The 23,012-nt window shown below is 41.3% G+C and overlaps 1 protein-coding gene across 3 annotated transcripts in view; it reads left to right on the top strand.

The window, feature by feature from the left end:
* ASTN2 (astrotactin 2) overlaps nt 1-23,012 on the top strand; it is a 187,622-nt gene that overhangs the window by 60,698 nt on the left and 103,912 nt on the right. For 2 of the 3 annotated variants that reach the window (XM_039364280.1, XM_039364277.1), the window contains exons 6-10: nt 926-1,072; nt 12,453-12,620; nt 18,022-18,106; nt 19,969-20,043; nt 20,760-20,897. In XM_039364280.1, coding sequence (XP_039220214.1) covers nt 926-1,072; nt 12,453-12,620; nt 18,022-18,106; nt 19,969-20,043; nt 20,760-20,897 — 613 coding nt within the window. The remainder of the gene's footprint in view (nt 1-925; nt 1,073-12,452; nt 12,621-18,021; nt 18,107-19,968; nt 20,044-20,759; nt 20,898-23,012) is intronic. The other variant, XM_039364278.1, reaches the window with a different exon arrangement.

The following is a 23,012-nucleotide window of genomic DNA, read 5'->3' as shown; positions in this document are numbered from 1 at the left end:
ACTGGATTTCCTTTGAATCAAAATGTAACACGGGAGAGGTGTGTGTCTGCATTTAAGTCCTTCTGCTTTCAGTTGATAAGATGTCACTCTGAAAGATATGAAACTTTTCATTTGTAACAGGGCTTGGTAACATGGGGTCATCAGCAGCTTGGACTACAAATCCAGTCAACTGTCTCAGGGGTGGTCATGCCAGCTAATACTGATAGGCTTTTAGTTATATTCTGAAGGCGGATGGACTGGTGCAAAACCCTGGAGCTTTTCATATATTGTATGTCTTTGAGACAAGCCAGTTTGATGTAGTGCTTATGACATCAGGCTACAGACCAGGAGACAGTGAGTTCTAGTCCCACCTTAGTTGGTTGATCTTGGGCCAGTCCCTTTCTCTCAGCCCTAGGAAAGAAGGAATGGCCAACTGTCAAAACTTTGCCAAGAAAACTACAGGGCACTTTTCAAGGCAACCTCCAAGAATTGGACACAATTCAGTGGAGGGGTAGGGAGAATGGGTTTTTTTGAGTTTTTTTTAATCTATTTATTTATTTTTTAAATAATTTTTTTTATTTTCCATTTATCCAGCATAGTTATATGACAAAATTCACTTTACAAAATAAAATAAATTCATAATCATAACCATAACCATAACCATAACCATAGGTGCCGCTTGCTCCTTCCCCCCAAGCTGCATCCACCCTCTCTAATACCTTCCCTACTTCCCTCCTCTTTCTCTCCTCCCCTCACTACTCTCTTCCCCTCCCCTTCTCCTCTTACCATCCTACTTCCTCCCTTCACCTTCCTCCCCTCTCATCCCTCTCAAATACAGGAATACAGCGTAGGGGAAATGCCCAAGCAGCACCTCTCTCATAAATTACCATATCTATATTTTTTGAGTTTTTGACTTGTTTCTTGTTTGTTTGTTTCTCTTCTCCAGGTTCCCTCAAAAGCCCAGTGAACAAGACAGCCCTTACCTTAATTGCTGTGAGCTCTTGCATCCTGGCCATGGTCTGTGGCACCCAGATCTCCTGTCCACTCACGGTCAAAGTCACCCTTCATGTTCCCGAGCACTTCATTGCTGATGGTAAGAACCTCTGTTTCTCTGCTCTCTGGACTAAAGCTGTGGCTTCTTCCCAGAATGTGACTTAGCTATGCTCTCTAAGCAACCATATTTGTCAGCCTGAGGAGCCAAGAACAACTTGTGGAGTTATTTCTGAGTAGTCCTTTATTCTGCTTACAGGCAGAATGTTGCCAGACGAAAGGAACAACTATCCCCACAACTATGGATATACTCTATGAGTGTCTAGGGAGAGTTTACCTTCATCTTTTTCCTGCCTACCAGAAATTCCAAGTTGCGTTGTCTGTTGGTCCTCTGGGAAAAAATCCCTCCCTCTTGTGACAATTGTTCCATCATGACAATTTGGACAATTGGAGGAACGTTTTTGGTAAGAACATTCTTCCTTCGGTATCACAACTGCAGCAATACTGTGAGAGTGAAGAGTGAAAATATTGTTTTTTTTAAATTATTGTTACTGAAGATCTATTTGACAGCAGATAAAGTATCAAAGATGTATAAGATGAATTTCTTCTGATATTTAGAATTTTGACTTGGCCTTCCATTTTTCTAAGGTCGGTAAAATGAGGACCCAGATTATTGGGGGGGGGCATATGCTGGCTTTGTAAACCACTTAGAGAGGGGCTGTAAAGTACTGTGAAGTAAAGTGGTATATAAGTCTATTGCTATCTTTGTTTTCTTAAACAACTTTTCAGTTAATGACCATGTTTCATTTTAATTGTTCAGATATAATCTACGTCTGTCTGACTTAGTGATAAACCAATGAAGCGTCCTCAGTCAGAAAGGGCCATAGGCCTGTCCAGCACTGTGTGTCACATAGTGACTGACCAGGTATTTCTGAAAAACATAGACAAGAAGCTGGTTTGTTCTCATCCACTGTTGCTCCACAAATCATTATTTTTTTGTATTAAATGCATGTTATCTTGTAGACCAGTATGCATTGATTAGACCTCCGATCCATAATTTATTTTGTTCCTTTTTGAAAAAAAAAGACATATAAATGGGGTCATCATCCCCACGTTTGGCGAGAAACAATTCTGCGGTTTAAACTGTGCGCTGGTATTTTAATCATGACATTTGGAAATAAGTTTTTTTCTTTTCCACCTTGGCATTTGCAAAGAGCTCCAGCGTTGAACCCTTGGCTAATTTGCAGCACGAAAACATCCTTTATTTGCATGCCTTAGCAAATCCAGACTTGGGTGTTTATTTCTGCTATTTCTGCCCTTTTATTTGTGAGCTCTCTAAATAATAACTCCTTCGAGTACAATTGTTTAGCCGAGACGGATGGGCCCCAAAATCAGACAGCTGACCCATGAAATATTCCAATTAAAAGGAGAAGGTAGACCTTTTCTATGTTGAGCATCAGCCAAAACTCTGCACAGGTTTAAAAATCTCCCAATGGATCTTCACAATCATCACCTCCTTGGTTTTAGAATAACAGAATAACAGATTTGAAAAGGGACCTGGAAGGAAGAAAGGAAGGAAGGAAGGAAGGAAGGAAGGAAGGAAGGAAGGAAGGAAGGAAGGAAGGAAGGAAGGAAGGAAGGAAGGAAAAAAAAGAATAGCAGAATAACTAACAGAATTGGAAGGGACCTTGGAGGTCTTCTAGTCCGACCCCCTGCTCAGGCAGGAGACCCTATACCATTTCAGACAAATGGCTGTCCAGTCTCTTCTTAAAAATTTCCAGTGTTGGAGCATTCACCGCTTCTGGAGGCAGGTTGTTCCACTGGTTAATTGTTCTCACTGTCGGGAAATTTCTCCTTAGTTCCAGGTTGCTTCTCTCCTTGATCAGTTTCCATCCATTGCTTCTTGTCCTGCCTTCAGGTGCTTTGGAGAATAGTTTGACTCCCTCTTCTTTATGGAAGCCCCTCAAATATTGGAACACTGCTATCATGTCACCCCTACTTCTTCTTTTCACCAGACTAGACATACATAATTCCTTCAACCTTTCTTTGTAAGTTTTAGCCTCCAGTCCCCTAATCATCTTTATTGCTTTTCTCTGGACTCTTTCTAGAGTCTCAACATCTTTTTTACATCATGGTGATCAAAACTGGATGCAGTATTCCAAGTGTGGCCTTACCAAGGCATTGTAAAGTGGTATTAACACTTCACATGATCTTGATTCTATCCCTCTGTTAATGCAGCCTACAACTGTGTTGGCTGTTTTGACAGGTGCCGCACAGGGCTGGCTCATCTTTAAGGGATTGTCCACTAGGGTTGAAGATTTAGGCTCCCCTTAAACTCTGCTGAAGATGTTACCCATCCTAGTAACGAAACATTTGGAAACCAACCCAGAAGCTCAGAGAAGTAAATGTCACCCGCCAGCTACAGATATTCGCCACTATTGCAAACTCCAAGATCTTTAAGCTTTCTCAAGAGAATCTCTAAGAAAAAAAAAACATCTGGGGAGAACATTTCCTATGAAATTTATTTTTTTCATTTGGAGAAACAGCCAGAGTCAGAAAGGGTAGGGAAGTTTGGAGGACCCAAGTAGCAAACTTACCGCAAGTAGAACCACATCAAAATCATCCTTTGACACAATGCAGCAGAACCAACGGCCATCAATGGAAATAAATTTTAAAAAAAAGCTAGCACTCAAAGAAATTTCTACAGCGACAGGCTGAGCCCTTTCTGTTTTTCAAATGATCAGGCAAGACCCTCCCATGTCCTTTAGCCGAGTGGGGAATCCGTCTTATACTTTCCCTCTGAAAAAAAAACACACAACTAATCTGAAGTGCCTTTTCCACTTGCCAGACAATGGAGCGAGCGGCTTTTGATGGAGGACAGAAGGGTTTCCCAGAAAGCACTGCTTCTCTTTATTGCTCCCCGCATCCGATATTTCTTGAGTTTCCATGACCTTATCTGCCCCTCTTGCAATGTCTATCAAGTGCAACCTCTCGGAGAACATAGCAAATTCAATTTCCTCCTTCCACATCGGAACCGAGCTTCAGAAAGCTTTACATTTTTCATCGGGCTCCAATTTTTTTTTACCTCCCCACTGCTACATTTTCTGCCTCTGACGGGAGGAGGGCAAATCGATGCTTTTTTCTTGACTTCTGGAGTGAAGGAGTTGAAGCACGTTGGTTTTCTTAAAAGAAAGATGTGTCTCATCTTCTCCAGAGAAGCAACGAGCAGAAACCAACCAAAGGCTGTAGTGGCACAGTGGTTAGAATGCAGTACTGCAGGCTACTTCTGCTGGCAATTTGATCCTGACCAGCTCAAGGTTGACTCAGCCTTCCATCTTTCCGAGGTTGGTAAAATAAGGACCCAGATTGTTGGGGGCAAATATGCTGATTCTGTGAACCACTTAGAGAGGGCTGTAAAGCACGGTGAAGCGTATATAAGTCTAAGTGCTATTGCTGTAGTTCATTGGATGTTGCATTAGGAGCCGTGGTCAACTCTACAAGGAATCTGGCTGCAGCCATTTTGCTCATTCTAGGTTGCCTTAGTTTAGACTACTTGATTAGTCTAAATGGGAGCCTTAGTTTAGACTACTTGACTAGTCTAAATATTTTACTGTCCCATGGGAACCAAGGTCATTTCTGTCAGTTAGATGGGTGTGTGTGTGAGCATTTAGTTAGAAAACCTGCCAAACTTGTCTATTGGGGAACGTAGCTGATTGCATAGCATTGGGGTGGGAAGTTCACCTTTGTAATATTGTCTCTCTTTGAAGGGGGTTTCAGACTTGGTTTTACTTTTGACCGCGCCAATATTCTATAACCAGTAAACATCTTCTTTGAGGAAATCTCAAGCCTCGGAGTTCTGATTTGTTTGCTCTTGTTTATCGGAACCTTGACACTAAACTCTGCCGACTGTCAGAGAGTTTGATCCTGACTGGCTCAAGGTTGACTCGGCCTTCCATCCTCCCAAGGAACCAGATTGTTGGGGGGCAAAAGGCTGACTCTGTAAACTGCTTAGAGAGGGCTGTAGAACACTGTGGATCGGTATACAAGTCTAAGTGCTCTTGCTCTTGCTGTAGTTCATTGAATGTTGCATTAGGAACCCTCAGGCCCATTGGTTAGAATGCCGTATTGCAGGCTAAACTCTGCCCACTGCCAGCAGTTCGATCCTGACCGGCTCAAGGTTGACTCAGTCTTCCATCCTTCCGAGGTCGGTAAAATGAGGACCCAGATTGTTTAGGGGCAAGATGCTGACTCTGTAAACCACTTAGAGAGGGCTGTGGGTTTTTTTCTGTGCTTCTTGGCCAGGATAGGCTAACATTTCAGATTCTCCTTGGCAGCTCACCCTGCCAACTGCCCATTAAAAGTTACCTCTCTTCCCCACAGTTTAGAACCGTATTTAATAGTGTCGTTTCAGAGATCATTCTCATTCTTGGTGCCATTTCACTCAGTCCCTGGTGTTTTTCATCTTCTGAAAAGCCATTATGTCTAGATGGGAGACTGCCCCACCTCCTCCCCTCTTCCACAGGATATTAATCTGTTTTATTGGTATTCATTGGCAGCTCTGATGGAAATCTTTTGCACCCTGCATAATTTTCCTAGCGGATTTTTTTTCCCCGCTATCCTTCTGATTCATGCATGGCCCAATCAAGTTGCTTCAGCCTCAGATGTCAACATATATGTACACCAGTTGAGAGAAGCTGATAAATGTATAACTGTCCGGATGGGACTGCAGTCATCTCTGATCCTATTAAACTTTGGAGTAATGACCAATAATTCTCACGGATATTGATAGAAGAGTGTATTTGTAGCTCAGGGCTGAACATGGTGCTCTCTGAGTTTGGTTATTTTCTTGCAGACATTTCATGACCCAACTAGGTAACATCATCATGCTAGAAGGGAGTGGGGTTTGCTCTGTGTTTATATCTGGTTCCTTCTAGCACTGATGATGTTCCCTAGTTAGGTAATGAAACATCTGCAAGAAAACCATCAAGCTCAGAGAACACAAAGAACCCCACAATTCGTCCTGATAATGTTATTTTGGGAACAGATGTCTTGCAGAAAGGCAACTGAAGGCCAAACCAAGCTGATTTAAGAGCAGGAGACAAGCTAGTGGACAAGTTATTAAAGATGAAAGTGTCACCAATTCTCAGGGGTAAACATCTGAGGCATGTTTTCATTGCATTAGTAGGGACAACTACTTTACCCACTTATTTTTGGTCATTATCTCCTAAAATCTTCCACAATATTTGCAGTTTCACCCATTCCTCTCTTTTCCCCCTCTCTCCCTCCCTCCCTCCAGCTCTCTTACTGTTTAAATAGTTTCCAGGTTTGTACAGCTGCTCCACCAATCTTCCAGGGGCAGCTGGTGGCTATCCCAATGGACGGCAGAGCACAGCCAGATGTTATCTTGTTTGACTGTTGACAAGGAAGATTACAGTTGCTGTGTGCTGACTTGCATTGAGCCAATTTCCAATATATCTTAGCCAGCAGGGCAGTTGACTTGTGCCTCTGAAGCCCATCCAAGTTGGGAGGGCAAAATAAATACATTGATCATTCATTTGTTTGATCTTGCTTTCTATGTGACAGATGGAACACACACAGGAATTAAAAAAGAAGAAGAAGAAGCAAAGTGCACCAGGAATTGAGAGGGGATGGAAAGGGGGAGAAGAGAGACCGATCTTTCTAAAGCAACAAAGATAGCTGTAATTGGCTAATACGATCTGGATCTGTAAGCCAATGAAAACTGCTGTAATTGTGTTATATGTGCTTTAAAAAGTCAATAGGTGCCTCTTTTTCCTTCAACAAGATGTAATTCCCGCATGTGCTCTTCTTCGCCTTTCCAGTTGCCTAGGTCAGTTGCCTGTAATAACTGCATCTAATCCAGGGGTCTTCAAACTTGGCCCTCAGCCAATACTGAAAGTTTTCAAGAAGAGACTGGACAGCCATTTGTCTGAAATGGGATTCGTTTTTCTGCCTGAGCAGGGGGTTGAACTAGATGACCTCCAGAGTACCTTCCATCCTCCTCCTTCTCCTCATTACTACTATTATTACTACTACTACTACTACTACTGCTGTATTATTATTATTATTATTATTATTATTATTATTATTATTATTATTATTATTATTATTATTATTATTATTTTGTAGTCCCTGGTCTAGTTCCATTCCTACTGGGATCTCTCCATGGTGCTGATTTTTGCTCTTAATATATTCACCATAGAATGCATTCAGATCCTATACAGGCAATCCTCAAAACGTATGACTGCAACGGAGCCCAAAATTTCTGTTACTAAGTGAAACATTTGTGAACTGAGTTTTGCCCCACTTTAGGACCTTTCTTGCAAACAGTTGTTAAGTGGATCGCCACAGTTAAGTTAGTTTAATGGTTGATTAGTAAATCTGCTGTCAAGAATGAAACTTTGGCAGCTGCATGCCTCTTCGTTTCAACTTGCCCTTAGAGTAGGGGGGGAGGTGTTGCTTTAGAAGGGGCTAGATGGAGAAACGAAACCTCTACGATTCCGCTGAAGACCTTGAGAGCCTGAAACCCTTCCAAGGACACCACAGCAGGTGCCGAGAGGAAGAGACGGTTCCCATAACAAAGTGAAATTGTTTACATGGACTATGTGAGAGATTGGGTGTTTGGCCAGTGAAATTACCCGTTTAATTCTATGAACTGGTGTCTGGGAACCTCAGAGTTGGTTTTGCTTCGACATTACGATGTCGTCTATTCAATAAACTGTTAAGATTTCAACTTCACTGAAGATGTTACTTAGCCTGGTAATGAAACGTTTGAACACCAACCCGCAAGCTCGGAGAACGAGCGATGAGCTCGGGTGAAGCCCCTCCTACACCTGAGCTAGAGGTGTTCACCACTCTTGCAAAAACAGTCTTGTTTGTTCACAAGAACAGAAGACAAAAAATGCAGATGAAAAAAAAAACCACCCTGAATCATCAACCGCTGAAGATAAAATATGACAGCCGGTGTTAGAAGATGTGTTGTGTGTACGGGACCTTCCAGGTTCAGTCCCCCCACCCCCCAATTTTTTTTTTAAATTAAGCCTCCAGGTCTAGGAACATATTACTAGTCAAAGCCTTGCTTTAAGTGGATTTAGAATTGGACATAAAAGCAGAGCACTTCTTACGCTCCTCGAGCCTATTTTGGAACAGCGTTGGGGAGGGACAAAGATTTCATATTATTTTTAAGTAATTTTCCTGAGTGAGGAAATTGAACCAAGCCCAGCTTGCTGTAATGAGGGATTATAATTGCCTGGAGGCCTCACATGCATCCTGTGTGACTGTGAAATGTTCAATTAACAGTAGAACACTGCCGGAACTTGTGCCTGATGTTGTTAGATTAGGAAACGGAACAAACATATATAGAATATGAATATAGAGAAAATATATAGAGAGAATATATATATACTACCCAGTGAAGAGGTTCATGTTTTCATAGAAGGCTTGCTTGCTTCACTACAGATAAATGGACTGGCTATATCTATCTATCTGTTATATCTGTCTATCTGTCTGTCTGTCTGTTTATCATCTATCATCTGTCTGTCTATCTGTCTATTATCTGTCTGTCTGTCTATTATATCTATCTGTATCATCTATCTGTCTGTGTCTATATATCTATCTGTCTGTCTATTATATCTATCTGTGTGTCTATCATCTATCTATCTGTATCTGTTATATCTGTCTCTGTGTGTCTATTTTTCTGTTTATCTGTCTGTCTATTATATCTATCTGTCTGTATCTATCTGTCTATCTATCTGTCTATCTTCTATCTATTTGTCTATATATCTATCTGTCTGTCTATTTATCTATCTGTGTGTCTATCATCTATCTATCTGTTATATCTGTCTCTGTGTGTTTATTTATTTATCTGTCTATCTATCTATCTATCTATCCATCCATCCATCCATCCTATCTATGTATCTGTCTGTCTATCTATCTATCTATCTATCTATCTATCTATCTATCTATCTATCTATCTATCTATCTATCTATCTATTTATCTATCTATCTATCTATCCATCCATCCATCCATCTATTCATCCATCCATCCATCCTATCCATCCATCCTATCTATCTCCTTTTGACTGGGGAACATATATATGTTCGTAAGTTGAGGACTACCTACACTGCAGCAGGCAAAGTAGGCTGGGCATTTTGGAATTTAAAGCTTATCAATTGCAGTGATTCATTTAACAACTGTGGCAAAAAACTTCGTAAAATGGGGGCAAAACTCCCTGAACAAATATTTTGCTTAGCAACAGGAATTTTGAGCTCAATTGTGGTGGTAAGTCAAGACCACCTGTATGTATTTGCCTAGGCATGGATGTATGCATTTTTGCTGAAATTTCTAGGTCTCAAAACTCAACCTGGTCTAGAGATTAAAGCCCGTCTTGTTGGTTTCATACGGATCCCCTGGTTGGAGGCTTGCTAAATAAGCTGTGACTTCATTCTGCTCCCAAATGCCATGTCCCTGATTGGCATGTGATTGAACTTTAATTGTTTCATCTGAAGATTGTTTATCTGCTTTCCCTCTGGCTAGCTTCACTGGGATGCTCAGAGAACTGGATACAGCCATTAACAGCTTCCCTCTAATTTTCCTCTTGATCTTTGCAGGCAAATGCTGGTATTGGCACAGCTTCCCAGTTTGTTTTTAATTAAACAAGTTGCTTGAATTTAGAGAGAGAGAGAAAGAGAGAGAGGGGGAGAGGGGGAGAGAGAGAGAGAACGAGAGAGAGAGAGAGAGAGAGAGAGAGAGAGAGAGAGAGGGGGGGGGAGGGAGAGAGAGCTTTACAGCCCTCTCTAAGTGGTTTACAGAGTCAGCCTATTGTCCCCAACTATCTGGATCCTCATTTTACCGACTTCAGAAGGATGGAAAGCTGAGTCAACCTGAGCAATTCTGCATTCTTAGTCCTGAGAAGGAAGGAAGGAAGGAAGGAAGGAAGGAAGGATGGAAGGAAGGAAGGAAGGAAGGAAGGAAGGATGGAAGGAAGGAAGGAAGGAAGGATGGAAGGAAGGAAGGAAGGAAGGAAGGAAGGAAGGAAGGAAGGAAGGAAGGAAGGAAGGATAGTAGCAATAGACTTAAATATTACTTCACAGAGCTTTACAGCCTGCTCTAAGTGGTTTACAGAGTCAGCCTATTGCCCTCCCAACAATCTGGGTCCTCATTTTACTGACCTGAGTCCACCTTGAGCAGCTCAGGATTGAACTGCAGGCAGTCGGCAGAGTTAGCTCCCAATAAAGCATTCTAACTACTGCGCCACCCCAGTATCACAGTATCACTTTGAGATATTGAGTCCATCCTATTGAACTGAACATTTTACGAACAATAAATCTTCCGTATACTGCTTTCGTTGGGTCTTATGGTTTTACAGTATTACTTTATTGTTTGGGTTGATCACAACTTTTAATATGTGGATTGCTGTGGAACATCCACTTAGAAATGGATTTATTTAAAATTTAAGCCTTTTTTTTAACACATTAAAGAAGGAGAGGGAAACATAATCCCAGGGAAAGATATATATATATAAAAATGGAAAGAGAGACAGTTGGATATTTTGGGCTGTGTTTTTCCCTCTTAACAATATTTAACAAGGGGAAAGAACAAAGCCTTGCTGTGTTTTATCTCTTTTTTGTTCTCTAACATACACATTTTTCTGAAAAGTCAAGAACTTCAAACTCCTCTTTGTAGACGTGTCAAAATAAAGTAGTTGAACTTTGATGAAGACCTGTGGATAAGGCGTTTGAAGTTCTGAAGCTGTTGCAGCCAACTCTGCTTTGATACAAATTTGGGTTGGAGAGAAGAGGACCTAAGGGGTGGGAGAAATCATATAACAAAACACACTCTATCGGGATGTCCCTGTGGGACCTTCATACAATGAAGAACCAGTTGCGCTGAAGGCTATGAGTTCTCCCATGCATTCAAAAAATAATAATAATAACTCCTTAGAATTCAGCCCTCACTGGTCTTCTTGGAAGCAGTGGTTATTCCAAAACGTTCTGCATTTTTTTCCTTCTCCTCCTCCTCCTCCTCTTCCTCTTCCTCCTCTTCTCCTCCTCTTTCCCACAATAATTTAGGAGTTGGGTTTCACTGGGTTTTTTCTTCTTCTTCTTCTTCCTCCTCCTCCTCCTCCTCCTCCACCTGGATTTCTGGAAACTTAAATTAGCCAGTCTTTGCAAGGCTGCAGATTTAAGGAGGACCACAGCATCCTTGGCCCAAAACCTTGGAGAAAGGAACTTGCTTCAAGTCTTCTCCCTCTTCTGCCCAGTGTGATTCTTCCAGCCTAAAAAAATAATTGAGTTTTATAACTTCATTATTGCCCTTATCCTTCTGCTAAGAAAACACACAATAATTTAGGAGTTGGGTTTCACCCCTCCTCCTCCTCCTCCTCCTCCTCCTCCTCCTCCTCCTCCTCCTCCTCCGCCTCCTCCTCCTCTTCTTCTTCTTCTTCTTCTTCTTCTTCTTCTTCTTCTTCTTCTTCTTCTTCTTCTTCTTCTTCTTCTTCTTCTTCTTCTTCTCTTCATCTCTGATCTCTGTCACAGCATTTGAAAACAGCCTTATAATCAGTGTAATTGCAGATCAGGGTTAATGAGGATGCAGGCATTTGTAAAAAAAAAAATCCCCTCCCCTTATTATGCTGGCTGTCAGATATTAGATAAGGAAAACTGAAAATACATTTGCCTAATTAGAAGATGCATATTGCCAAGCGGTGGGCACATTTTTGCTGTTTCTGTACGGTGGACACACACATACATAGACATACAGAAACAGGATTGCCAAGGAAGATCAGCAAACCACTCCATTATATTTTCTACCCAGCAGTCATTAATTCTTCCAACATTAGGTCAACTCTGCATCAAAAAAACAAAAAACAAAAACAAAAAAACCAGCCAGCTTTTAAGGCATTGTGTTAATTAAATATTCATGTTCTGAGACTTGTCACTGGACCTGTGAGCAGCATGAAAATAAATGTTTGCTAATTGGTGGTTCCTTCAAACTTGCAACTTCCAGTTGCTCTACTATTCCTGCACAATTGGTATGATTGCTGCTGTGTACACTGCATGGTGTGTTTGTGTTTCGGGGGAGAGGAAGGTGAAAGAAGGTTTAAAACCATAAGGTTTGTTTATATGCCATCCTTTATTATTTTTACGAATAACTCAAGCTGATGAATATATCTAACGCACCTTCCTGACAGTGAGGACAATCAACCCATGGAACAGCTTGCCCCCAGAAATCGTGGGCGCTCCATCACTGGAGAATTTTAGGAAGAGACTAGACAGTGACTTGTCTGAGATGGAATAGGTTCTCCTGCTTGAACAGGGGGCTGGACTAAAAGACCTCCAAGGTCCCTTCCAGCTCTATTCTATTCTATTCTATTCTATTCTATTCTATTCTATAGGTGTCTCCTGGCTTGTGGGTCTTTCTAATTGCGGTTTTTGGACTCATCTTTTTCTATCGTTTCATCTTGCAGGAAGCAGTTTTGTGGTGAGTGAGGGCAGCTACTTGGACATCTCTGACTGGCTGAATCCTGCGAAGCTCTCCCTGTATTATCAAATCAATGCCACGTCCCCGTGGATCCGTGATCTTTGCGGGCAGAGAACAATGGACGCGTGTGAGCATCTCTGCGATGAAGAGACTGGTAAGTGGACAATTGGGCAACGCTCCAGTCTCCTGAAATGAGCTTCTAGCCTCCTCCCCTCGAATTAAATCCCAAAGGCCACCCAATCAATATCTCCTCTTCTGACCCAGCCAGGACGGGACCTTTCTGAATGATAGGAAAATTGGCTTTCAATCTTCAAGAACAGTTAGTCTTCTTGATAAAGGAGAAGACTGCAGAACTGAAGAATCAATGAGAAAAGAACGTTGCTTCAATCTAACAAGATCTCTAAATTGACCATTTGGGGTGAATCGAAGTGCAAAGCTGATTAATTTCTCTCCGCTTTGAAAGAGTAGAGTAGAGTAGAGTCGAGTAGAATAGAATAGAATAGAATAGAATAGAATAGAATAGAATAGAATAGAATAGAATAGAATAGAACTGAAGGGAGTAGAGTAGAATAGAATAGAATAGAATTAGAATTAGAATAGAATAAGGAATGGAATAGAATAGAATAGAAAATAGAATAGAATAGAATAGAATAGAATAGAATAGAATAGAATAGAATGGAATGGAATAGAACAGAACAGAACAGAACAACATGGAATGTAGAATAGAGTATTGTAGAGTAGAGTAGAGTAGAGTAGAAAATAGTATAGGGTAGGGTAGGTAGGGTAGGACAAGACAGGACAGAAAAGAAAAGAATAGAATAGAATTAGAACACAATATGGAAGACTAGAATAATTCTATTCTATTCTATTCTATTCTATTCTATTCTATTCTATTCTATTCTATTCTATTCTATTCGGTCTTCTGAATGTCAGTCTTGCTTCTATTCAGATAAACCCAGTTGGCCATCGATGCACAGGAGCAGTTGATGAAAGCTCCTGGGAAGAGGGTCTTCAAGACCACATCATCCCTCCTCAACCTTCCCCGCCCTCCCAAGCACATTTGCAGTGGGGTGACCTCTTCCCAATTCCCGATGCTGGGAATTGAACTTGGCCTCATTCCAACAGTAATGCCAGTGCGGGTCTGAACAGATTGCAGTGAGCTGCCTTCTTTGGATAACTGCCAACAGAAGGTCAAAACGCAGGGAGGAAGACCTCAGCTTCCCGAAAACAAAGCTCCTTCTAATAGATTCAAGCTGTGTGTATTATGCACAACCGGGAGGGGCATGTAAGTAGATTGGCACTAGGAGACTCCATCTGTAGCATCTTCTTCCCATGGCTAAACACCAGATGCTTAGAAAGCTTTCTCAAAGCAGCTCAGGGCCAGGACACCATTCAGGTCGGAATGGATGGTGTGAACTCAACCGTTCTGTTTTGCAAGCCATGATTTATAGCCGAGGGTGACCTACGAATCCAGCCAATTGTGGCTTAATCAGCAAAATCAAATGGTAAAGCCTGGCTTAGGACAATGTGAACTTGAATGCTTGCAGAATTAATCGCCAGGTTGAGAAGGAAATACGATTGTCTTCAAAACTTTGATTGCAGTTTTCACTCACTGTGGAATAACTGAGCCTGCATTTCTGCACCGGAGACAAATTCATTTGTGTCTAATCACACTTGGCTAAATAAAATTTATGTTCTATTCTGTTCTGCTCTGTTCTGCTCTGCTCTGTTCTATTCTTCTATTTATATTTATATTCTGTTCTACTCTACTCTACTCTACTCTACTCTACTCTACTCTACTCTACTCTACTCTATTCTATTCTATTTTCTATCTTCTATCCTATCCTACCCTATTCTATTCTATATGGTACTTCTGCATATTGGTCTCCCTAATGCATATTGGTCTCCCTAACCTTTTATTATATTTTTATGGACATAGAATTGTTTCCTTTCAGCTAGGAACTAACCTGACTTAATTAGTAAGCTCTGGAACTAAACTGCAGACCTCCTGCGTCATGGAGGAAGAGAAATGTATTAGGAATAATAAGTCAGGATATTGCAATGGAACCTAATCGTGATATTTGGATTCCAATGCTGTTGCTTATTAGGGGTTACAAAGAATCTCAACCATGCTGCTTGCTTGTTAAAATACAGAGGTTGTTTTGTAGGTTAGTAGAAATAAATCCGTTTTCTGCACTATGAAGTCTTACAAAAACATTTTGAAATACACAGTTTAATCAATGGAGCAGGAGGAGGAGGAGGAAGAGGAGGAAGAGAAAGACAAGGTGGAGGAGGAGGAGAAGGAGGAGGAGGAGGAGGAGAGGAGAAGGGAGGAGGAGAAAAAAGATGAGGAGGAGGTCTTAAAATGCAGGGGAACTTCAATTTCAGCGTGGGTGTAAACCGTGCTAATTAACCAACAAATAACAACAGTAACATCTTTATCTCACAGCGACGCTCCCTTCTCTGCTAGTCTCCAATCTGCGTGTTTTTCTCCCCCCTCCCCCCCAAGTCTGGTTGAGTTGTAGAACATATATTTATTATTCTGTAAGGGTGAGGAATTAATGACCCAGGCACATGGGAAAAAAACAACAACACACCAACCTTGGGAGGGAAGAAATGACTTATTAAGGGCTGCCTCGATTGGCAAAGCTTTCCTTAAAACAAATGAGAAACTGCAGGGCCCACCCACCCACCTACCCACCCTCTTCCTCCTCATCCCTCTGCATCTCCAAGCAAAGATGGATGCCTTCCTGCTGTAAGGACCCATCCCACTTTGCACCTTAAGAAGACAGACATCTTGGAATAATTTTTCCAACAGGCATCCTTTATTAAGAGAAAATGGTTGCAGGCGTTCTAGACAGGACTTGGGGTCCAAGCTCTCCCATTCAAGGTTTTAAGGGGTTCCCCAGTAGCCCCACCCAATCACCCCCTTCTTCCAGAGACAGTCTCAGGCATTACACTCCTTTTCCTTACTGCCGGCTGGAGGGAGACTTCAGAGAGAACTACATGAAAGGTAATAGCCCCATTGTTATGGTTAGTCCTTTTGGCGATATCCACATTCAGTCGCTTTGAAGTGTACTGAAGGAAGTGAGGGCCATAAAGCCCCTTTGCTCAGCCCCTTCCCTTCACCGTATGTCAGAATCCAGGGAAGGCAGATATGGGGTTTTCTATAGTTGATAACTAGAGATGAAATATAATTGGTTCTGACACCTGCCATGTCATATTCCTTCCCTGGGTTTCTCCTTTCAACGGAAACCTCCCTTCCACCTATTCCCCCAACACACACACACACACACACACACACACACACACACCTACCTATTTCCTTTGCTGGGAAGGTTAGATTTGGGAACCTCCCATCATGAATCAGAAAGTTAGCAGCTTTCTGGCAGCTCGTAAATCAGGTCTCCTGTGTCCCCGAAGTTTAATGTGTTTTTTAAGACAGTGCATATTTCAGAAAGGAGCAGTTGCAATTTAGCATGTCATTAGCCTGTCTTGGTTTCTCTCCCTCCCCTCCCTCCCTCCCTCCCTCCCTCCCTCCCTCCTTCCTTCCTTCCTTCCTTCCTTCCTTCCTTCCTTCCTTCCTTCCTTCCTTCCTTCCTTCCAAAAGAAAAAAAAAAGACACACCCCAAAGCAAAACAGCTCTGGGAGAAAAACCTTTTTGGTTTGTTTGGCAGCCTTGAGATTACAGCCTTGTGTTTGTCATGTTGTGTTAGATTCCCCCAACTGAAACAACACTGAAGCCAAACAAAAATCCCAACCCCTGTCTGTCTGTCTGTCTGTCTGTCTGTCTGTCTGTCTGTCTGTCTGTCTGTCTGTCTGTCTGTCTGTCTATCTATCTATCTATCTATCTATCTATCTATCTATCTATCTATCTATCTATCTATCTATGTCATCTGGCTATCTGTCTATCTGCCTATCTATCTATCTATCTATCTATCTATCTATCTATCTATCTATCTATCTATCTATCTATCTATCTATCTATCTATGTCATCTGGCTATCTATCTATCTATCTATCTATCTATCTATCTATCTATCTATCTATCTATCTATCTATCTATCTATCTATCTATGTCATCTGGCTATCTGTCTATCTATCTATCTATCTATCTATCTATCTATCTATCATCTGTCTATCTATCTATCTATCTATCTATCTATCTATCTATCTATCTATCTATCTATCTATCTATCTTCCTGTCTATCTTCCATCCATCTATCTGTCCAACCAGATTCATTTAACGGCTGTGTTGATAAATTTAACAACTGCAGGGATTCACGTAACAACTGAGGCAGGAAAGGTTATAAAATGGGGCAAAATTCACTTAACAAGTGTCTCACTTACCAACATCAATGTTGGGCTCTGTTGCGGACTACCTATATTTCTAATTTCTAACCATTTTCCAATTTCCAATCGTTTTAATTTCTAACTTCTCTTTCCGGCGCTCACTACATTAGTGTTACCTTAATGGGAAATCTCTGTGAATTAATTTATTTACACTGTGGACCCAGTGAATTCTTAAAAGGAAAAAAAAGTGGCCGTCTTCATTAGTTTTGATAAAGAGTTATTTAACATGCAGGACTACATCAGTCTGTTATTAACAGTGTGAAATAGACCTCAGAATTCGTCAGGCTATGCCTTGTGTAGTTGCTTTGTGTATGTGTTAGACGGGCCGTTGCTGACTTCTCTGGAAGTTTGCTACAAATAGGTGTATTTGTTTCTTTGGTTGAATATCACTGTGCGACGAGAAGCATCGATTTATTTATTTTTTTCCTGTGCACGTGTGTCATTGATAGAGTTTGCCCTCGCGCCTCTCCATGTACACGCTGCAGAAATGAAATGTGTTCCTTTCTTTTTCCGTGTTTTTATGAGCTGCATTGATTTCCCATCTTTTCCTGATTTTGGCTTGGGTTATGTCACTGGCCTTATTTACGGCCAGTGGTTTATTTCCAACTTTCAGCTCCAAACCTTTTGAAAGGAATATTTGTAACTCAGGGTTGAACATTAGGGTCCTTAGTGCTCTCTGAGCTTGGTGGTTTTCTTGCAGATGTTTCCTGACCCAAGTAGGTAGCATCATCAGTGCTAGAAGGGAGTGGGATTTGTGGAGAGGAGGAGGAGGAGGAGGAGGAGGAGGAGGAGGAGGAGGATAATTGTGGGGTCCTTGGTGCTCTCTGAGCTTGATGATTTTCTTGCAGATGTTTCATGACCCAACTAGGTAGCATCATCAGTTCTAGAAGGGAATGGGATTTGTGGAGAGGAGGAAGAGGAGGAGGAGGATAATTGTGGGATCCTTGGTGCTCTCTGAGCTTGATTATTTTCTTGCAGATGTTTCATGACCCAACTAGGTAACAACATCAGTGCTAGAAGGGACTGGGGTTTGAAGAGAGGAGGAGGAGCCAAAATCGCAAGACTACATCCGGTTTACTTTGGCCATGTCCCATGTGTGAATTAGCAATAGAAATTGTGGTGGTTATGTCAAGGATTACCTGTGCAACTCATGTCCAAAAATGCAAGCAGGAGCTGAACATTTCAGCTGTGCTCTCTTTCCAGGTGAATGCAGCTGCCATGAAGGATATGCTCCTGACCCTGTACATCGACACCTTTGTGTCCGCAACACCTGGGAACACAGTGAAGGGTGAGCATGTTAAGGGTCTTCTGGGGCAGGGCCCAAAGGTGGGAATCTCCAGGGAAAAGAGGATGGAAGGGATGGGAAGGAAGACTGAGACCCGACTTCAAGGAGAGCATTAGAGCGGCATCTTTGTGCAAGGGGACCAGACTTTTCGGAATTACTGACCAGAAAATCTAGCAACCCAGCAAGAATGTCATGTTTAATCAGGTGTACAACCCTGCTCCCCAAATTCTGCCTTCAGAATCAGAACAGAGCTGGAAGAGACCTTGGAGGTCTTCTAGTCCAGCCCCCTGCTCAAGCGGGAGACCCTCTACCATTCCAGATAGATGGCTGTCCAGTCTCTTCTTAAAAACCTCCAGTGATGAAGCACCCACAACTTCTGAAGGCAAGACATTCCACTGGTTAATTGTTCTGACTGTCGGGAAGTTTCTCCTTAATTCCAGGTTGCTTCTCTCCTTGATTAGTTTCCATCCGTTGTTTCTTGTCTTGCCTTCTGGTGCTTTGGAAAATAGGTTGACCCCCCCCCCTCTTCTTTGTGGCAGCCCCTTAGATATTGGAACGCTGCTATCATGTCTCCCCCAGTCCCTCTTTTCTCTAGACTAGCCAGACCCAATTCCTGCAGCCGTTCTTCATAAGTTTTAGTCTCCAGGCTTTTAATCATCTTAGTTCCTCTTCTTTGCACTTTTTCCAAAGTCTCAACATCTTTTTTCTAACATGGTGACCCATGTTGGGTGCAACATTCCAGTTGTGGCCTTCCTAAGGCTTTATAAAGCGATACAAATAAAGACTTAGTAAGGCCACACCTGGAGTACTGCATATCCAATGCCTATCCAAGTGGGTTTGTTTGTTTACATACATTTATTATAAAAAAAAACAGCAATCATTGGGAAAAAAAAAAACACAAAACCCAGCAGGAAACATTGAATCAACAGGCATCCTAGGCTAAAATACTCTACTAACAAAACCTATCAAGCAAAACAGGGACCATTAAACAGTGACAAACTTCAACCCCAGGCCTGGGAACGGAGCCAGGAGTTGACTATTCCTCCCAGAAAGCAGAAATTCAAAAACTGGTTGTTAAACAAGATTGCACGCATCGGGAGATGCAAATGGATGAGGTCTTTAATTAACCATGTTTTGATGTTGTATAGTCTTGCCTTTGGGGGGGGGGTTTGTTCAAGGGTGCAAGGAATACCCCATTGTTTGCCTCGGTTTAGCTCCTTTGAAATCTCCTTCCCGGAAGGAGATTTAAGTATAAATAATGCATTAAATGTGTATTTATCAAAGATTGGCTTCGGGAGCAGAGGAATTACATTGGGGCTGTAACTCAAAGCTCAAAGCTAGTACACAAAGTTGCAAGCTAGAATCTTGGCTTCAGTGCTACCCTTCCCCAGCTAGTCAGCAAAGGATCTGTTTTGAATGCCACTGACAATCATTCTGATTTTGACGCTCTGCATAATGTCAACTCTGAAGTCTCAAGGAACCATTAAAAGTTAAACAGCAGCAAGAGCCTCACTTTAGCAGGGGGGGGGGAGAAGAGAGGAGCCTTCAAATCGCATTTCAATACCACCTTAATCTATCAATCCATCAACAAGAGCTATAAGGCTTGAGCAAGACAATAAATATAATTAAATATAGATAAGCTGCCAATGCATTAGAATGCCATAAATAAATAGCATAATTATGGAGAAGGGGGGAAAAAAAAGAAAGGATAATAAGCTATTTTGGCCCAAAGATGAGAAAATGATGTGACATTGAGTAATGTGGTTATTAAGAAGGAAATGGATTTGCTTCTCACTGCTTCTGTTTTTAAATTCCACCCCTCCCGTGTATAATGATGGCTTCTACCTTTGGCTTGTTTCCACCAGCCCCTGGCCATACACAACTCTGGAAAGAGGCTATGATTTGGTGACGGGTGAACAAGCTCCTGAGAAAATTCTTAGGTGAGTCATGCAATCGGTTTGGTTCATGTTTTGCTGTCTATCTACCTTTTCTTGTTTTGGGTGAGCAGTTCAATTCCAGAGGTTATTGTGGGATCCTTAGTGCTCTGTGAGCATGATTGCTTTCTTGCAGACATTTCATGACCTGACTAGATAGCATCATCAGGGAGGAGGGTTAGTGGAGATGAGGAGGAGAATAGAGTAGAGTAGAGTAGAGTAGAGTAGAGTAGAGTAGAGTAGAGTAGAGTAGAGCAGAGCAGAGCAGAGTAAGAAATAGAAATGGATAGAAATGAATAGAGTAGAGTAGAATAGAATAGAATAGAATAGAATAGAATAGAATAGAATAGAATAGAATAGAATAGAATAGAATAGAATAGAATAGAATAGAATAGAATAGAATAGGACCTTGGGGGTCTTCTAGTCCAGCCCTCTGCTGAAGCAGGAGGACCTGTACCATCTCAGACAAGTGACTGTTTAGCCTTTTCTTAAAAATCTCCAGTGATGGAGCACCCACGATTTCGGAAAGCAAGCTGTTCCACTGGTTAATTGTCCTCACTATTAGGAAGTTTCTCCTTAATTCCAGGTTGCTTCTCTCTTTGGTCAGTTTCCATGACTTCACATTTTGAGATTCTGTGCTGAGTCTTGGAACCAGAAAGTCCAAAGTTCACAAACTGGCATCGTTCTTGGTCTTCTGCTCTCATGTGTCTTCTTTTTTGAAGGTCTACCTACAGCCTGGGCCAAGGTCTTTGGCTTCCTGTGAGCAAAAGCTTCGTAGTTCCACCGGTGGAGCTTTCAATCAATCCGTTGGCTAGCTGCAAGACAGATGTCCTTGTGACTGAAGACCCAGCAGATGTAAGGTAAGAAGGTCCTTCCTCAACTCTTGGTGTTGAAAAGGTCTCAGCTCTCTGGTAGCCGAGATACCCAATACTGAAGGTGCCACTTCAACTGTAAGTTTCTCTTGCTACTTGGAAAACAAGCCAGATTTGTTTGCTAAGCTCTGTTTTGTGTTCTTTCATATTTGTGCTAATGTTCACTCAGCTGGAAGACTCTTTAGCTGTTCTGGAAATGTGTGGAATGTTCCAGTATCTCAGGCAATAATTTAGATCTTCTACTTTAGACTGAGTTTAATTTTGTTCGTTCCATAAAGCACATAACTGGGAGCATTAATAGGGGGATTTGAAGACTAGTGTAATGTTTAGTTCAGCCTGTTGACTGCTTTTCCTTCTTTTTTCATATATATGTCTATCTCTCTATTTCCATCTCCGTCTGTCTGTCATTCATCTATCTATCTATCTATCTATCTATCTATCTATCTATCTATCTATCTATCTATCTATCTATATTCTATCTGTCTATTTATCTATCTATCTATCTATCTATCTTCTATCTATCTATATTCTATCTGTCTATCTATCTATCTATCTATCTATCTATCTATCTATCTATCTATATTCTATCTGTCTATTTATCTATCTATCTATCTATCTTCTATCTATCTATATTCTATCTGTCTATCTATCTATCTATCTATCTATCTATCTATCTATCTATCTATCTATCTATCTATCTATCTATCTATCTACATGCACATGCACACACATACACATTTGTAAAAGGGGAAGAGAATTTATTGTGTTTTTCTTTTCTCTCAGCACTCAGCCAGGATGGAGCCTACATGTTAAATGTTAAAGTCAATGGACCACTTTTTCCTTCTTTTTTTTGTACACTGTTATTAAAAAAAATAATAACTGGGGGCATGCATCCCTAACAGAAAACTAGACAAGGTAAATCAGAGAGATAACTGACAAATTGTCCTTAATGGAGACATCTTTTTTCCCCCCCAAAAAATGTTCTCCAAATCATGGGAAAACATCATCTTTTCAAGAACATCCCGGTTTTAGAAGGGATGAGCTGGAGATCCAGATCCAGCCAGTTGAGAACACTTAACCGAGCCTCGTTGTGACATGCAGCAAGTGCTGAATTATTCAGAATTTAATAAACGTAGGAATAAATATTTGATGTGAAATTATGGATGCTTCTACAAATAGGAATGAAAGATTGATCTAATGTTAGCATTAGAACTTGAGCTGCTTTTCCTGGCACAGCATTTATTTTCTCCTCCTCCTCTTCCTCTTTCTCTTCCTCTTCTTTTTCCTCTTCCTCATCATCGTAAAAATAATCACAATCACAACTTTCTTTTTTTATAGCTGTTATGTAGGCCTCAGCCTGGATCTTAACAATGATCTCCCTCTTCAAAACTGTGCTTTACTATATTTAGACCCAATCATTCTATTTCTCAAGCCAACAATTGCTTTATGTATTTGAATAAGCATCCCATAATTGACAGCTATTACTGGGTGAGGAGCTTGCATCTTCTAATAAAATATACTTGGTACAGGTGTAATCTTTAATTCCTTTTAGTTCCCTCTAGTGCCCAGCCTTCAAAGCTTCATCCTGTTGTGTGTTTCTTTTGAGTACTCGAGAATTTCTCGCAGAAAGGATTCTCACCATTAATTTCAAAATCTTATTTCCAGCCCTCTGGACCCTTCGTGCAACTGTAACTTTTTAAAAGTCCCTAAGTTTATATTTAAAACTTCTTTCACTAAGGATGGAAGGAAACTCACTCCTGCTCGAGCAGGGGGCTGGACTAGAAGACCTCCAAGGTCCCTTCCAGCTTTATTCTGATTCTGATTCTGGAGACTCAAATAGCTCTTCCAGCTTGAAGATCAACATTGGAGAATCTTTGACCACATTCTTGATTCTTTTTTTGAGTCTAGGGCTTCCTTTTTTTTTTTAATCCTCTTCTATGAACTAGATCATTTTCTTTCTGAGTCAGGACACCTCAACTCCGAGGGCATCCTTTTTTGTTCGTGTGTAATCTACTAATGGCCACTTTCTATTTTATTTCTTTTTAAAATATATATATAGAGAGAAAGAGCTTGACTGGAAGCCTTTCTGTGTGCCTCCAGATT

This window comes from Crotalus tigris, unplaced genomic scaffold, assembly GCF_016545835.1.
Source record: "Crotalus tigris isolate CLP2741 ecotype Arizona unplaced genomic scaffold, ASM1654583v1 scf7180000019718.230237, whole genome shotgun sequence".
Classification (NCBI taxonomy): domain Eukaryota; kingdom Metazoa; phylum Chordata; class Lepidosauria; order Squamata; family Viperidae; genus Crotalus; species Crotalus tigris.
This window is presented reverse-complemented; position numbering and strand designations above follow the sequence as displayed.